The sequence below is a fragment of the Silene latifolia genome, unplaced genomic scaffold (genome assembly GCF_048544455.1).
Source record: "Silene latifolia isolate original U9 population unplaced genomic scaffold, ASM4854445v1 scaffold_20.1, whole genome shotgun sequence".
Lineage (NCBI taxonomy): Eukaryota > Viridiplantae > Streptophyta > Magnoliopsida > Caryophyllales > Caryophyllaceae > Silene > Silene latifolia.
Window position 1 is genome coordinate 11,366,047 of NW_027413163.1, and position 15,295 is coordinate 11,381,341.

At 37.5% G+C, this 15,295-nt stretch overlaps 2 protein-coding genes across 5 annotated transcripts; both read left to right on the forward strand.

The window, feature by feature from the left end:
* Positions 1 to 6,582: 6,582 nt before the first annotated feature.
* Positions 6,583 to 12,175, forward strand: LOC141638385 (uncharacterized). Of its 4 annotated transcripts, none has more exons than XM_074447799.1 (16): positions 6,583 to 7,038; positions 7,510 to 7,997; positions 8,090 to 8,168; positions 8,250 to 8,573; positions 8,743 to 8,816; positions 8,982 to 9,013; positions 9,154 to 9,209; positions 9,302 to 9,330; positions 9,429 to 9,478; positions 9,596 to 9,651; positions 10,213 to 10,652; positions 10,736 to 10,814; positions 10,929 to 11,249; positions 11,429 to 11,523; positions 11,600 to 11,678; positions 11,861 to 12,175. In XM_074447799.1, the coding sequence occupies exons 1-16, from the start codon at positions 7,015 to 7,017 to the stop codon at positions 12,104 to 12,106; spliced, it is 2,472 nt and encodes an 823-aa protein (XP_074303900.1). In that variant the 5' UTR covers positions 6,583 to 7,014; the 3' UTR covers positions 12,107 to 12,175. The 4 variants fall into 4 exon arrangements, with proteins under 4 accessions (XP_074303900.1, XP_074303901.1, XP_074303898.1 ...); XM_074447800.1 differs by having other exon boundaries at positions 6,734 to 7,038; positions 11,603 to 11,678; XM_074447797.1 differs by having other exon boundaries at positions 6,743 to 7,038; positions 9,408 to 9,478.
* Positions 12,176 to 13,334: 1,159 nt separating this feature from the next.
* Positions 13,335 to 13,997, forward strand: LOC141638324 (uncharacterized). Its single transcript, XM_074447727.1, has one exon. It carries the CDS (start codon positions 13,335 to 13,337, stop codon positions 13,995 to 13,997), a length of 663 nt encoding a protein of 220 aa, XP_074303828.1.
* The last annotated feature ends 1,298 nt before the right edge of the window (positions 13,998 to 15,295 follow it).

The following is a 15,295-nucleotide window of genomic DNA, read 5'->3' on the forward strand; positions in this document are numbered from 1 at the left end:
CGGTCCCCCACTGACAGGGCTGGTCCAGTGGACAGTCAGTGATTGAGATTGTTGGGATTGGTGTGATTGTGTGTGTGTGTGACGGTTAAGCTGTCTGTTTATCTTATTGTTGATATATTGAGTTGTGTGATTAGTACTGACCCCGGTTGTTGTTTTGTAAAACCAGCGGTGATCCCTTCGGGGATGGTGAGCAGTCATTGAGCAGGTTTGAGTTGAGTACTGGGATAGCTGGGATGTGCCACCGTCGACGATAGAAGTCTTCCATTTGTAGTCTTTTAGTTTTATGACATTTCAGTATTTCAGTAGACAGTTGGTTTTAAGAACTTGTACCCGTATTTTGGGATTTGGTTTTAGTTGTACTTTTCACTAAAGTTATATCATTTAAGTTGTTTCGTTATTGTCTTATGAGTATCATGCCTTGGGTAACCGAGATGGTAGCACTTCCATGCCTTAAGTGGTCCTGGTAAGGCACTTGGAGTATGGGGGTGTTACACCCGACCTCACCAAATCCCACACATCTCCATCAAGACTCCCCAAACTTGACCTCATACACAAAAGAGACGGAAACGACAGACCCAAAACATGGCCGATGAAGCGGAACCAGATGACACCAAAAACACCAACAGCAACCCCGACACCAATCAAGACTCCCCAGGACCATTGGCCTACATGAAACTAGATCAACCACGAGAAACTCAACGACCCCAACCAACATACCGGGAAAGGGAACAACGAGTGCTGGAAAGGGCCGAGGGGAAAGGGACATACAACAAATCCCAAACCATACCACCACGACACAAAGCCCAAACAAGATGAGCTATGCTCATCGACACCAACCGACACAAGATACAACTTGATACAACTTTGACCATATGAATGTTCTCACTTCTTTCAAACTTCATCATTTTTTGCTCTAACTATTCACACACACTAAAAAAAACCCTTTTTATTTGAGTTAAGATTGTTGTTCGCTATTTTTCTTTGTGCATCATTTATAAATGTTGAGCTATTTCAATTTAGGATGTTTCAGTTAGTTGTTTATTCGTGAGCAAATAATAAATCGTTTTCAAATGCTTTTATTAATGGTAATTTTATATCATCTATTATATTTTTGATTCGCTTTAATCCATTCAAATACAATGGTTATAAATGGTCTTACAGTTAAGGGTGCCAATACATTATTTTTTCTTCTTAAATTAGAATTAAATGTTCTATACTAAAATGCTATGCCAATTGGTGATGTGACCTGTTTATCTTATCATTTTTTGAGAGACCTCGTCGAATATTAATTTGTAAGTGTAACACCCCGTATTTTTAATAGCGTATTTATATAATTAATGCCATATTATAATTTTTGAAGAGAAACTTGAAATTACATATAATACCCTTTTTAGCCTTCGAAACAATCATTGTAAGTTGCGACTTTTCATTCGTCGTAACTTTAATCCGGTTTCGTATTTTGGCCCCTAATTCGGAATTTTTTGGTTAATTAGCGTTATTAAGCAAACTAATTAGGTATTAGTGTTGAGTTGAAACTATTTACGTTTATGGTGTCCACGTCATCATTATTTTTTTTTTTCGCAGTTTTTTAACAAAGCCGCTAATATTCTTAGCGGCTTTCCTTCTTTTTTTACTAGGCGTCCATTTTCCACAATCCAGTGTACTAGACTCAAAAAATTCAAAAATAACAGGTAAAGCCGCTAAGGTTTATAGCGGCTTTGTATGTTATTTTTGGAAAAAAAAAAAGCTTGCACAATCCAGTAGTACTGGACTCAAGAAATGCAAAAAATACAGGCAAAGCCGCTGAGGTTCTTAGCGGCTTTGTGTAATTTTCACAACAAAAAAAAGCAAACCCCATAAGCCGCTGAAGTTATTAGCGGCTATGCATGTGGATTTGGGAAAAAAATACTTGCACAATCCAGTAGCTACTGGACTCAAGAAATGCAAAAAATAGAGGCAAAGCCGCTGAAGTTCTTAGCGGCTTTGTGAAATTTGCACTAAAAAAAATAACAAACCCACTAAGCCGCTGAGGTTATTAGCGGTTTCACTTGCAGTTTTGAAAAAAAAAAAGCACCTTCACACATACATTCACCCATGCACACCTACAATCACACCTACAATCACACCTGCACAAAGAAGCCCCCAATCCCTAGTCCTTCACACCATCACACATACATTCACCCATGCACAAACTTTCAACATGATTTACACAATGCCCAAACATACACTCCTAACACGGGATTGAAATCCGGAAATGCAATTCATGTCATTGATAACAAACTAAACCAACTAAAGTTCATACAAAATAAACCAACTAAAATTCATACAAACTAAACCAACTAAAGTTCATACAAACTAAACCAACTAAACTACTTGGCACATTAGCCTAATCTTGAGCGAGTCTTCTTTGGTCTTGAACTTGAACCGGTAGGTGTCTCCTCCTCACGGATAAGGGTAAGCCTATGCTCCAAGTGACGTAAAGGATATCTAGGAGGAGGTTGGTGTGGAGGGCTTGGATGATCGGCTTCAATGGGTGGGACTAGATGCTCGTGTCCCGTGCGTCGCAAGCATTCGAGTGACATTGTCTGCATCTCTCGCAACATGCCTACATGTGATAGTGGAACATCCTCCGGCATGTTACCAAGCATAGTAGTAGCATGCCTATAGTTGTATAAATGACCCTCCGTCTGCAAAATTTAACAAGTACAATTCTTGCTAAAATTAAACTAATACTAAACAAATTGAAATTGTGTCTCTTCTTGCTAAAATTAAACTAATGCTAAAGTTAAAATTTAAGAAATACTTACAAGTAGCATGTTGTCCGCCGCATTTGGATAGAAATTGTGTCTCTTCTCATACAAGTCATTGAATTGTGTTTTGGTACTGAGGTTACTAACTACTAGACGAGTGATGGCACGATATCATTGTAGGTATGCATCATTGTAGTCAACGTAACCATTGTAAGGGACACCTCTAGGGGTCAATCTAGTCTTGCGGTTATTCCACTTCACAATGCTTTCTTTATGCATGTCCTCATAATCAGTGGCATTTCCCCGACGATCAATTTTATGCAACTTTTTAGATGTTTTACACATAGGGGGAATGGTAGGATGCCAACCAAATTGCCTAACGACCCTATTAGGAAAATGCCACTCAACGGCTTCAAAGCAAATGAGTGGTGCATTTACAATCCACTCACTAGGGTCTTCGGTACAAATGGCGGGAAGAAGGGAAAGGACCTCCGTAGGGTAGGGTTCCCAAGTGAACATGGTATCGGTCATTGTATCAAGAGCACGCCTACATTGAATTAAACCAATAAAGTGATCCCTATAAGCTCGGTGTATTCTTAGCCACCTACAACCAAGTGGGTCAACACCCTCCACCACTTGCGAACCAAGAGGGTATTGACACCGGCTTGCTCCTCTACTGTTGATTTCATGATGGTAGGTCGACCAATAGATATACGTTCCCAAGCCCAAAGTTGCATTAGAACAAGACAACCACCAATTTCTATAGCTCCTTTTGTACACGCCGTACACAAGTTTCTATACAAATAAGCAAGTGTTCCACTTCCCCAACTATATTCATTCAATCTTTCCAAATTTGTCAGAAGGGGGAAGTAAATTAATTGTACTCTATTGCCACTTTTATCAGGAAAGAGTGCGGTACCGATCAAATATAGCAAATAAGCTTTTACATGTGCATGAAGATGTTGCTCGGTTGCATCTTATGGTAGGCCTTGAAAATGTGCTCTTAACCAAGAAAGTTTCAAAGTTTTCCCCTTAAATGCATTAGGTGGTGGTCTAATACCTAAGTGATGCTCCAATAACTCAGGCCAAAAGTAATCAGATTTACCAGTTATAGGTAATCCCCCAACCTTTAGACCCAACAAAACATTAACATCTTGCAAAGTGATGGTGGCTTCTCCGACTGTTAAATGAAAGGTGTGGGTTTCTTGTCTCCAACGCTCAAATAATGCGGTTATCATATCAGGACGAGCTACAACATAAGCTAACCTATGAATACCATGAAACTGGGTTCCACTAATGAAATTCTCAACAGCTGGGGCTACGGTGAATTTAGATTTGGAATATAGATGATTTCTACATTTTAGCGGCTCGATATCCTTCAAAAAAAATAAACATATATGTTTTAAAATAAGTTCAACAAGTAAATATTATTTTTTTAAACATAATACTAAGTTAAAAGAACCGTTAATTACCTCTTCTTCCCAAATAACCGAGCTTCTATGTTTCTCTTACAATTTCAGAACACTATCATCTACTGGACCCGGCTCCATTTGACCTAAACACATCAAAAAAAAAATATTAACATTGTCAAACTCCAAGAAAAAATAACATAGTTTTTAATAGTTCAATGTTAAACATTGTCAAACTCCAAGAAAAAATAACATAATTACCCTCTAGATTTATTTCTTGCACATGATCGTTTGTTATGGCCCTCTACATTGCACAAACTACAAGTAACGGAAGACTTGGAAACCTCATCCATTTCATTGCGAATTCTTTTAGATACCGGTCTGCCCTTTCCTCTTATCCAAGAATCATTAGGAATCAATTTCTTCTCCATCCATGTCTTCAATAACCCTCATCGGGAATAGGTTGAAAGATTGTGCGATAACAACCATTATATTCCCCGGAAGAGTATAATGGGTCAACATATTGATCCACGTCGATTGAAAAAGCACGACATACCGTCATTACATGTGAACAAGGATAATGAAAGTTTTGTCACTTGTTACAAGTACAAGTCCTTTCTGTCAATCGTACCGTGTGACTTCTTCCACCACGATTTCCAAGCCTACGACCTTGACTTGTAGTCACTTGATAAAGGCCTTGCTCAAAATCGTGTTCACTAACTTCATGATGGGCGACAATTTCTTCAATTTCATCAAGTGTCTTAGTTACCTTATCCGACCATTTAAAACCACCTAACAATCTATCCCTTGTCATTATTTTTCTTCTATCAACAAAATATTTGTTAACTCGTGTAAAAGTGTCTTTTACAAGGGCTTGAATTGGGAGAAATCTTACCCCCTTTAGCACACCATTGAAACATTCACACATATTTGTTGTCTTCAAACCATATCTTTTACCACCATCATGAGCAAGACACCATTTACTTGGAGGAATGCTCTCTAACAAAGCTCTAGCATTTGCATTGATCATACCAATTTTCTCCATACCTAAGTCAAATTTTCTAATTTGGTGTTGCATAACGGTGTCGGTGAAAGCCGATTTCAAATCAATATCTTCACCATTTACCTCTACTTCACCATTTACCTCTTGAGCTCATTAAGACTAATAGTACTATTAACAATAACAAAGCTTTCACAACCACTCTTATAACTAATATCTTCACCATTTACCTTTACTTCACCATTCCACCAACAAGTCAATGGATAATTATTTATATCCATTGTAAATAATCAAACTAAATACAAACTATATCAACCAAGCTACTAATTTGAACTATAAAAGTAACAAACTAAGCTAAAAACAATTACAAAACTAAGCACAAAATAATTACTAAATTGGGGGAAGAATTACTTAAGTATGCACCAAAATTAGTAAATTAGGGTTGAATTATTACATTTAGATGAATATAGGATGAATTAGGTTGATGGAGATGAATTGATTGAACGAAATTTGGTGGATTTTGGGTGATAAATTGGGTTTTTCGCACAACTAGGGTTCCGGGTTTGAAGAGAGCAATTGGGGATTTTTTTGTTCAATAGGATGAATGAAGATTCTCCTGTTTTTTTCTATATAACCACCAAAGCCACTATACTTTTTAGTGGTTTCTGGTGTTCCGTTTTTTTTTTAAAAGTTGACAAAGCCGCTATAAACCTTAGCAGCTTTACCTGTTATTTTTGAAATTTTTGAGTCCAGTACACTGGATTGTGGAAAATGGACGCCTAGTAAAAAAGAAGGAAAGCAGCTAAGAATATTAGCGGCTTTGTTGAAAAACTGCGGAAAAAAAAAAATAGTGATGACGTGGACACCATAAACGTAAATAGTTTCAACTCAACACTAATTACCTAATTAGTTTGCTTAATAACGCTAATTAACCAAAAAAATTCCTAATTCGAGCTTATTTTTCTACATTTGATTCAAATTAAGGTGATTCATCTTAGTTATGTAAGGGCTTTTTAGGAGTTACAGATACGAAAATCATTATGGTCACAATATTTACCATAATCATTTTTCACCATTTACATCAAATAATGTACGGAAATATATAACGAACTTCAACTTTTTAGTTAAATTTAACTCTTATAATAAAATTATTCAATCAAATTAAAACAAACACTAACCAATTAGTCGTTCATCAAAATGTCTAAATCATTATAACTATATACTACAATGTAAAAAATGTCGTGTATTATAGTGCATTTGCACGAAATTTAACCCTAGCATATACGGTTAAAGTGATGTTTTGAAGGCCGCAAAAAAAAGGTCATAGTGAGTTTTTATTTATTTTTGGTCAAAAGATCATCATCAAAAATGAAAGTAGTAGTTCTCCGTATTAAAGTAGACAACTAACTCGTAAGTCGATGTTGTGGACACGGATTAGCTTACTACCCGACTCAAAAGCTGGGCTGGCAACTCTAGAATTATAGTTGGCAAATAATAGTACGACACGAAAACGAAATTAATGGGTTTGGGTTGAGACTTAATGACTCATTTATGTAAGTGGATCGACAAGATATGCCACGACATTTAATTGGGTTGGGTTTAGGTTGAACTATCTAAACTCAAACCCGACCTAATTAACCTGTTTACTAAATTAATCCTAATTTTTCTTGATCCTTCATGACATAAATAAACTTAAACTTTCCAAATACGAACGCGACACGAGATTTAATTGGGTCGAGTTTGAGTTGGAGCCTTTGAAGGTTTGCGAGGTCTACCGTGAATTCTCCACGTCCTCTGTCCCTGACCTTTTCTTCTTCCCTTCAACTTGTTTGTCTGCTATTTTACCACCAAAGCCATGGCTAAAGGACTTTTCAACAAGGTAAGTTCATTTCTCGTTATTTTTTTATTTTTATTTTTTTTATTTTTTTTTATCAAAGCTTATAAAATATGTCAATAAATAAATCTAGTTTGTTTTTTACAGAGTAGATTTGTTTCGAATTAAGTAATTTAAGGGCTTGTTAGCAGTTACGAGACCTGACCAAATTGACCCGACTTAATTGTACCTGTTTTAAGTACTACGCTCTCCATTCCAATTATTTGTTAACGTTTGATTAAAATACAATAGCCCTTGCAATGTACAGTACATACATGTTAAACAAACGAATGACTGAGACAGAAAGAATATTACAGGCTGAATGTTGTAAATTGGTTCAATGTAGTGATTTTAATCATTTGTTTACGTTTGATTAAAATTCAATGTACAGTATATAAATGTTAAACGAACAAATGAGTGCTGAATGTTGTAAATTGGTTTAATCCAAGTTACCGACTCGTGTTTTGATTGTTTCAGGATAGGGAACCGGTGCGTAGTAGTGCTAGTAGTGTTAATGGGCATGAATTTATCTCCTTACTAGAAACCGAATTTGATGATTTCGGAATCGGTTTAGAATTGGAAAGCTTCATTCGTACTGACAATAAGGAAGCATTTGTCTCTTTACTCAAAGCCAGAGAATATGACTATAGCTGGGGGGGATATGAGGATTTCGAGACCAGACTGTTGAAGTTGCTATGTTTTCGTCGTGCTGTTGGCTGTGCAACTGCATTTCTTAATGGAGATACTTTATTGCGGAAGGTGGATCTTAATCTTGGACTACCAGCTGATCCACTTGAAGCTGAAGTTGGAGATAATCCTAAACCATTAGAGCTCGCTGTTAAAATGTTATGCTATGGGTTAACCGCCTTATTTATAGAACATGGCGCTGATCCCACTTTGGAGGGTTATGAGGGCTGGGGGGCTGTTTCATTCCTTCCACTTACGTTAGCACTAGATTCTTTATGGTACGACTACTTCTACTTGATTAACTAAAGTTTCCTTGGTTTTATGCTTCCTTTGACGACCTGTCCTTGTGGTTTTGCTCTCTGATTTGCAGCGATCATAAAATTGTGAAAGACTTTGGTGCTGGAGAATCTGTATACAACCTCTTTTCCTTATTCCGTCTACAAGAGTTGGTATAAATCTGATTTCAGTGACTTGAGTGTATGTGCTGGTTGATACGGAATATATAATATACTGTTGTGCTTAATTCGCAGAAGGAGGCTTTGGATACAATCAAACTGCTAGCGTCAAAGTCGAAAAAACAGCAGGTTACTGCTCTAGGTGTCGCCTGTGTTGAGAAATGGAATCTTGTTAAGCTGGCTACGCTGCTAATCGTTGCTTGGGACAAGTTGGTGATTGATGACGATGTATATAGTAGCCCAATTGCCAAGTTAATTGTGTTACAACATGACCTAGAATCAGATTTGGAGAAAAAGGAAGTTATGAGATCTATGTTGCTTGCCTTTAGACTTGTGGAGATGTCTCGCGATTATCTCAACCAGAATCTGACTCTGAATCACACTCTTTTAAAGCTTGAGGTATAATTTTTTACTTCTAGTATCATTGCTGCCTAATCTATTACAACTAGTACAAATTTATTTGTAAAAATAAATTGTAATTCAGTAGAAGCAGATTCAGCTAATTTTCAACTCGAACCATCTTTGAAGGACCATTTTTCTTCCTACTAATAATTTTCTCTCTTTTCAGAATGCCTATAATGAACTTATGGAAGTGGAACTACATGGCAAGGGAACAGATATGATCTCAGCTAACTTGGCTAGGTAAAGAATTAATATAATTGGATTTAGGGTATTGGTTGATTGTTTCCTCTGTGTTCTGATTATAGTATATTTTGTCGGATGCTACCTTTATTTTAATTAAATACCGCCATTGTATAAATATTGCTTCTCAACCTGATGAGAATATTATAATCCGCAATAACCTAGGTTGGCAGCTCAGCTTTTGCGAAGGAATAAAGGTGAGATAATTCTAACAACCTTAGCTTTCAGTAAAAGTGTCAATACAAATGTGTGAATAACTGAATATGCCATTTGTACAAACACCAAGGAAACAGAACAATCGACCATAGAAGTCTCTAAACGTCTATTTTTCAAACAGAATTTTTTGAGACAGTTCTTGCGGAAAAAAATTGTTCAAGCACACCGAGTACTCGAGTAAGCACCCAATTCACTCTATTGATTAGCTTTTACGTACATTCTAAGTATTTGAGCAATTATTAAGTTGTGTGAAACTACATGTGGAGCAGAACGTCAAGATCTCAGCTGATATACACAGGTAAAAGTAATTGAATTTTGCTAAAGGTTATTGGTCGATATTTTTCTTATTTTTGTTTCACGTTCTTGTTGATAAAGGTTATTTCTTAATCTCATTAGGAAATTGCAACCGAGTACGTGTAGACCACTTGGCCGGCTAGGGGACAAAGGTGAGACTATTCTGACAGCCATAGCTATCGCCTATCAGTTATTAACAAAACATTTAAGTGAATAGCCCAAACAAATGAATGTTCGTAGAAATCTCTTAAGCTCTCTTTTTCAAACAGTTCTACTGGAAACACGTCTTATGAAGAAAGTGAGTTCAGAATCGATGATTACTAAGGTAAGCAATAAAATAACTTGCAATGTTCACATATTCTGTGTTGACTTCTGTTCGATTTATATGTTTAGGTTAATTTTAGTCCCGGGAAAGGATATGCGAGATCTAGCACGGAAAAGAGTGTACCTACGCACCCCTTTCCTGGTCACTATTTTGGGTACTTGGGGGAAATATGGATGCTAAATATTTAAGGGCACTTTTGAGCTGAAGGTAGTACTAATCCACAAAATATACAATGAGGGGTGGAGTCTCATTTATAGTCCAGTTAAAGTTTTTTTGCAATTCTGTCATGCATTGACATTGTAATGAGACATGCCCTGTTTCATGTTGTTTCATGTTGTCTGGACTCAGGTTTTAAGATTTAATAGTGAGAAACAATAGTTGAGTTTAGTTTCAGGATCCTATAACCTACATAAAAGCTGAGGGCACGATAGTGTTATGTCTCTCATTTGGTGCTTTGTTGCACACCCGTTTCTCTATTGCTTTATCTTGATGAAATGCTTGTGAGGTCACACATTAATGCCTATTTCTTTCTTTTTCTTTTTTTTTTTATAATTGGAACAGTGTATTTACTTTCTCCCAAAGACAAGTGAAAGCTATGAAGGAGAGATTTGTGGAGAGGACACTTTGTTATACCATCATCTATATCATGTCATGGTTCTGGATGACAGATATGAATTTGTTAAAGTTGTGAATGGAGTGGAATCCTTTGATAGCCTGGATTGTGATTATGATCTGCCAACAATTGTCAGACACCTCATGTTTTTGCATGACAGTGCTGATTGTGCTGCTGCAGTACTCGCTGGCGAGACTGATGCTTTCCTTAGTTTTAGAGACCTGACAGATGTTGGTTGGTCTTTTTTACACAATGCTGCAAAGCTTGCAAACCCTAAATTAACTGCCCTGTTTCTTGAAAATGGCTTTCTGGCTGACGACAGAAGAGATTGTGATGAATTGAAAATTAAGGCAGCATTGCCACTCAATGTTGCACTTGAAAGTATTCGGTATTGCGTTGTTACTCTAAACATCTTATAGTTTTTGCTCTTCTATTATTCTTTTGTCGTGTGATTGTTTGCTCTTTTCACAGGGATGATTTTTATATCCAATGCTGGATGAAGAATAAGTCTGCCAGTGATCTTGTGGTGCTTCTCTGTCGTGACGAATTTGTATGGTGCTTCAGATTACAACTTAGTAGGATCATATTCTTGTCGGTGTTGCATAGAGTTTGATCCATTTAATATCCGATGATGTCTTGCTCTTATTTCTATTGCTTTTGACAGAGGCATATATTGGAGACAATAAGATTGCTTGTACTGAAGACGACAGATGTCTACTCTGAATTTTTACTATATTTGAAACAAGGAAAGATGGTTGAGTTGTGTGCGTTGCTGATGGTAGCCCATAAAGAGCTCTTGGCATCAGACTTTATGGTGGACACTCTGGTTCCAACATCAATCACTCACAAAGATGGAGGTGCTGGGGACGGGAACTCGCATGAACATAATGATCCAGTCGAGAGAGAAGAGACGGTTTTACTACTAGCTATATTTGAAAAGATAGGTGATCATCTTTCTGCATATATTAGATTGGAGCAACTAAAGGTAATATGTCGATATGGTTTTGCAGTACAAGTTATCAATTTAGTAAGTCTTACGAACATGTCTTTAGTAAGAGACGCTTTTCTCATGATCTTGGATTATAATTGTTGCAATTTGTGATCCTGATCTTTCATAAAGATTAGATGTATGAGTTTTAATTCTTGAATATCATTGATGTGCAGATCGGATATCAGGTGGCCTCTGAGGTTGCATGGCTCATTGTCAGGGCAGGCATTTCTGATGCACTAGTTTCAAAAATCGCGAACACTATGTTCAGGTTTTTAGCTCTACTCTTTGCTCGTTAATAGTCGACTAGTCGTTATAGTTTTTACAGCCTGCCTTTTGTTTTGCAGCAGGGTGTACTTTGCAGATCATGAGAGGGTATCAGGAAGGGTATATCACAACTCGCTTGAACAACATTGTCGTCCTAAGGTAGGAATTATTGACCCTGCATCTTACTTGAATCAAACTTGAGGTTCTTGCTTTTGCTCATCATACTATCCTTGGGTTATTTAGATGATTGGTTGCTCACAAATCGTAATATAAATTGATTCTGGCATTTAAATCACATTATGAGGATGGAATCTCATTCAGGGTAATCTTTTTTTCCTAAGCTTCTTGGCGGGAGTAGGTACCCTAAACAAGCTGCTATGAGTATGTCGTGGAAACGAGGCATTTCTTCGTCTATGGTGTTTGCTCCTGCTCTCCACATACCTGTCCTGAAAACAAATGCAGATTTTGCTCCTCTCGTATCAGCAAAAAGACTGAGACTGGTTGATGTGCTGCATCGTCGACATTCTCCCATACGGTGTATTTCCATTGTGGCTGCCTTGACTAGTCGATTCAGGCGCATAATATAAAAGGAATTCACTTTGCTCCTCTCTTTTCAGTTTTCACTATAATAATGTTCCAAAGTATCCGACACGAAACCAAGTAATAAAAAGAGGTCCTGCTGAGGGTGGTAGGGAAGAAAGGAATAGAGTAAGCCATTGTTAGTTATTCACTTCAAAAATAAGCATATGCGAAGGTGAAAAATTCTTGTGTACTTCGGGAGGATTGAGCTCCTTACACTTAAGCCATTATAATATTCCATTTGGGAAGACACGAGAATTTTTCTGTCCTTTTGACCTCGTGTCACTTGATGACGTCAGACATTTATAGAGGGTACATAGACTGCCTTAGACCTGCATGACCTTCGCGTGGTTACCTCATAAACGAGATAACATCTACATCTACACGGTATGGTCATGGCTGTCGGACCAACTCTCCTTGCCCTTGTAAGCTGGGTGTTTTTTATGAAGGACTGACTCAGAAATCGACTGGGCTTCGAAATCAAGAATTCAAGATCGATTACTTTGTGATGAAGCGAGAAGTGAGTGTCGATCCATAAACATAATACGGAGTACATATGAAGGATCTTGGTGAATTAATATATTATCTTGGCATTGAAATTGCGAGAGGGTCGGATAGTTTCGAGTCCTCGCAGCGGGCTTATACAACTAGGTGTAAGACAACCCATAAGCAAACGAAATTCTATCCTAAAATCAATTAATGAAAAGGGATCTCAACACCCAGGCGTTGGTGAAAACGCAATTTGCGTGTTACAACTTACAAGTGTTGCGATCTGTCAAAAAAAAAAAAAAAAAAAAACTTACAAGTGTTGCTTTGTACAGCCTAACAGGCCTCCCGGACCTAGGGATGACAATTATGGCCCAAACTGAACCGCACCCTAATTGAACCGAAGGAAAAAATGAATCGGGTTTGGATCTTGCAAAACCCGGTCCAATCCGACCCATTGCCATCCCTACTCGGACCTGAACCAATGAATTGCTTCATTCCCCACCACAATCAAATACTGCTTATATGGTTTTAAAGTGAACTAATTGACTTTTACAAGTCAAAATAACTTTAACCAAACAAATAAAATTACTTAAATGGGTGACTATTTTTTCAAGCTCTCTAGTTTTTTTTTGTTCCATTGAAGATTGAGTTACTCTCACCCATTCACCTACGTTCAACTTTGCAATTTAAAGACATTTTTCATGCACCAATTCTCACGGTGATGCGAGTACTTCCAGTCGATGGGCAATGATTAATTGGTCAATTTGGAATGATAGAAATGATATTTTCCATGGACGAGAAGGAAATGCTCCCATAACAATAGTTGAGTGCGCTGATCGATACCGCGTAAATTACTTGCAAGCTTCGTCTCAAGAAATCCCTCCGTCTGGTACAAATTTAGTGGGCTGCCACCAAAATTGGAAAGCCCCTCCTATTGGTTCATGGAAAGTGAATGTAGATGCAGCCATGTTTGAGGGTGTTGGTAGCGGAATGGGTGTCGTTATTCGTGATCATGAAGGAAGCGTTGTGCGTGCTGCAGTCCAACATGTTAGACAGAAATGGAATGTGGATGTTATAGAAGCAAAGGCAGCAGCTCTTGGTCTTTCTCTGGCATATCAAATGGGTGTTCAATCCGTTATTTTAGAGTCGGACTCCCTACAAATAATCTCCATTCTTAAGTCTGGCAAGGTACCCTTGAGCTATCTCGGAAATGTTATTACTGAAATTGTTGAATGGGGGAGTAAGTTTAATTGTATTTCATATAGTTATGTTAGAAGGAGCGGTAATGAAGCGGCCCATGGCATGGCTCACTATATGCCTATTAGTTTCTTAACTCGTGTTTGGGTGGACATGTGCCCTGATGCGATAGCTGATATTGTCTCTTCCGATTTAATGTCGGATTTCTTTTAATCAATAAAATATCTTTTTTCCCTCAAAAAAAAAAAAAAAAAAAAAATTCTCATGGAAGAGAAACACTCTTCGTCACATGTTGAAAGCGGGCCAAATGTTACTATTTTAACGACAAACTGTTGTACCTTTAGAAAATCGTTTTGGTTACATTTAAATGCCTTAAATGGGTCGCATTTAAATCTTTTTAAACATGACGAAAATGGACCCGTCTTCAGCAAGATTTATTGTTTTTCTTGAGAGAGTCACAAAATTGGGAAAAAAAAAATAACTTCCAATAAAGCCATAGAAAAACTTAAAGTTGACCTTTTAAAAAACGCAAGAAACAAATCTAAATCACCCATAATGCAAAAGACAAAGAGATAATGACACTCAAAAAATTCCAATCCTAATCCAAATTATTCCACAAAAAGGAAGCTACCTCTTGGCTTACATATTACTAAACAGAACTTCCTTAGAAATGCCTTCCTATGCATAAAAAACACACCATGTTACAAATTACAACTCAAAAAACTATGCCTTAGAAATGCCTTCCTATGCATAAAAAACACACTACATGTTACAAATTACAACTCAAAAAACTATGTTAGAGATATCAATGTTATCAGCTCAAAACATCAAAAACACAATAACATGTTCATCTCTTTTCCCTTTCTCGACTCGTCGACTTAGGCCTTACATTACTATCACCACCTTCCCAACACCATCACCATCACCATCACCACCACGCAAGTTGGTACGTGGTGTGAGGAGCTTTGAAGTGTATTGTACTAAGGTTGATGATAAAGGAGGTTGTAACCCAATGTGGGACGACGTGTTTTTAATACCGTTAGACTCGACATTCTTCAGTAACGGTTATTCTTGTGTTATTCTCGAGATTTACACTAGAAGGACCTTGATGGGCCGAGGTTTACTGGGTTGGGTCCAGATCCCTGCTTCCGATATTTGTAATGGGCTTCTTCCTATTGGTTTGGCCCATCACTTGAGTTACCGACTAAGAGAAAGAGACGGTTCAAGAGGGAATGGCATTGTTAATGTTTCATGTAAGGTCATAGGCGAACCCCCGGTTGTAGGCCATCGGAATGCATCGGTGGAGGAAAATAGATTGGTTCCGGTTGACACGTGGAGGATCGTAACGGGTATACCATTGAACACATGTCCAATGGATAGAGGAGACACTACTAATGTACATGCTCATACTCCAAAACAATACAAGTCAAAGTTGGAAAACCCAATAAATATACACAAATTCTCATTATAAACGGACATTATCCGTCTATACGTATAGACAGATACCATTT

What these genes read in the sequence shown, in the direction of transcription:
- LOC141638324 (XM_074447727.1), top strand. Translation starts at nt 13,335, where the DNA reads ATGATTAATTGGTCAATTTGGAATGATAGAAATGATATTTTCCATGGA.
- LOC141638385 (XM_074447797.1), top strand. Translation starts at nt 7,015, where the DNA reads ATGGCTAAAGGACTTTTCAACAAG. An exon ending in ACACTCTTTTAAAGCTTGAG is followed by an intron (nt 8,574 to 8,742) that starts GTATAATTTTTT and finishes CTCTCTTTTCAG; the next exon opens with AATGCCTATAATGAACTTAT. An exon ending in TTCTCTGTCGTGACGAATTT is followed by an intron (nt 10,815 to 10,928) that starts GTATGGTGCTTC and finishes TGCTTTTGACAG; the next exon opens with AGGCATATATTGGAGACAAT.